Here is a 1,926-nt window from a genome sequence, read left to right on the forward strand (position 1 = left end):
GCCCAACTCATACCACCCTCCTCTCCGTAGGACAAGCCTTCACCTCGGGTGTTGCCCTACTTTTTCGTGTGCTTTCTATACCCCATTGCCCCTAGGTTGGGCTCGACTGCATCGCATTATACGGAGTCCCGGATCCTGGCCCGCCTTCTCGGTTTGCTTCTTGCGTCCACTTTTCTGTTTTTCGCCCCGGGCTTCTAGGCGTTGTCCCTTTACATCCCCTTGCCGGCCGTTGCAAGTCAGACCGGGCGCATTGGAAGCAATCGACACGATGGGTGGCTTTTACATTCAGTACCTTGAGAGTAAGTCACCAATTGACCCGTCTAAACGCGTATCCCTGGCATCTTTTTGTCGGCTTCGATTACACGTCACCCGTTTCTTGGTGGGGTTGTCTTGGAGAAGGATGCCATCGGCACACCTCCAGGATGGTTGACCCCCGCACAACATGTCCACGACAGAGAGCTTGCTCCGCCTGTTCCTGCTTCTGACGCTTAACCCCTGGCCACCACATCTAAGCCCTGTCATCCATCGATCTGGTTCCCCCCCCCCCCCCCCCCCCCCTTCCCACCCCCTTGCGCACCCAATGCATCTTGTAGGGCTGAGGGCGTTCATGTCGGGCTGCCATGCAGATTGTTTCACGTCATCTAAGTCTTGCGGCCCCTCCCTTCCTTCCTCTTGGATCCTGTGCAGAGGAAGGATGCCCAATTACAGGTCAGTTTGGCCGTGACCGGGATCACGGGGCTAACTGAGCACGTCTTGCAGGCCTCTGTCGGCGTCGTGGATGGCATGACCCCATGTACGAATGTTACCGCGACACCAATGGCTACACCTGCCTGGTTCTAGTCAATGGCCGGGAGTACCAGACGGATCTTGCATACGAATCGGGCAAGTTAGCCCAGGAGAACGCAGCCATGCGCGCCTTTATGGTATGCCGGAACTTCTCGGTCAATGGGGGCATGCTCGCTCGTAACGGGATCGTCCAGGGACTTCCCGTGGACGAAACCAGCCGCAAGACCCGCAAGAGCAGCCGCCACACGTCTTCCAGCCACGGACACAGCCGCAGGTCTGGCCACCACTCTAGCAGCAGCTCCACTGCCTCACTAGAATGAGGCGTGAGAAGAGCCGCATTTCTTGCGTGACAAGGGGATTATGCCGATTGGGATTCGCTGAATCGCCAAACCGGCCCCTTCCCCTCCAGAGCTGGGCCATTTCCCAATCATTGAAGAGCACGGAGCGGGAGCGGCCAGCGAAATTCGGACCTTTTTTTCTGATATAAATTTGGGGAAGGCTTCACAGCGACGCAGCGAGAGAGAGAAGGAGAGAGAGAAAGACAGAAAGCGCGAGACTAGCCGTGGACTATACCCTGTTGGTGGCAACCAACCGTGTTCCAGGATTGAGGATTTCAGGAGAGCGGAACTGGATGAAGACATGGTGTCTTCTCTTTTCCTTTTTCTATTTTCTTTTTTATTTCTTTTTCTCCCCCATGAAAGATTCTATTTTTACTGCAACGATATGACTGAACGACCGTTACGACAACCTAGACAAAGCTCCGTTCCTGACGACAAATTCTCCATTTCTGACGACAATTTCTCGACAACCATGGCTTCCGCTAGCCGCCATTGCATGGTTTGGATTTGGACTCTGGCTTCCGTGTTTCTACTTTTGACCCAAAAAAAAAAAAAAAAGACTTGATGACCCGGGCTTGTCTGTTTCCACCCTTTTCTGCTGGGTATCACAGGACCAGCCGGACACGGAGGACACTCTCAAGACGGACTCACGGACGGGTTTCTTTGTTGGATCGGGCAACAAACCCCTGGAGGCAACTCTAGTTTGACCGTTATAGTGGGAAATAGTCGAAGCCATGCGGGATGCTGTGTGCTGTGTGGTGTGGTGTGGTGCGTGCGTGCGTGTATGTGTGTGTGCGTTTCG

At 54.4% G+C, this 1,926-nt stretch overlaps 1 protein-coding gene across 1 annotated transcript; it reads left to right on the forward strand.

Annotated features, from left to right (window-relative positions):
• Positions 1-268: 268 nt before the first annotated feature.
• MFIFM68171_06038 (Double strand RNA-binding from dead end 1 domain-containing protein) lies at positions 269-1,106 on the forward strand (the record flags this gene model as incomplete). Its single annotated transcript, XM_071061458.1, has 2 exons — positions 269-299; positions 760-1,106. 2 exons carry the CDS (start codon positions 269-271, stop codon positions 1,104-1,106), a joined length of 378 nt encoding a protein of 125 aa, XP_070917559.1.
• Positions 1,107-1,926: the final 820 nt, after the last annotated feature.

The sequence above is a fragment of the Madurella fahalii genome (genome assembly GCF_045866475.1).
Source record: "Madurella fahalii IFM 68171 DNA, scaffold_3, whole genome shotgun sequence".
In the NCBI taxonomy this organism is placed as follows: domain Eukaryota; kingdom Fungi; phylum Ascomycota; class Sordariomycetes; order Sordariales; genus Madurella; species Madurella fahalii.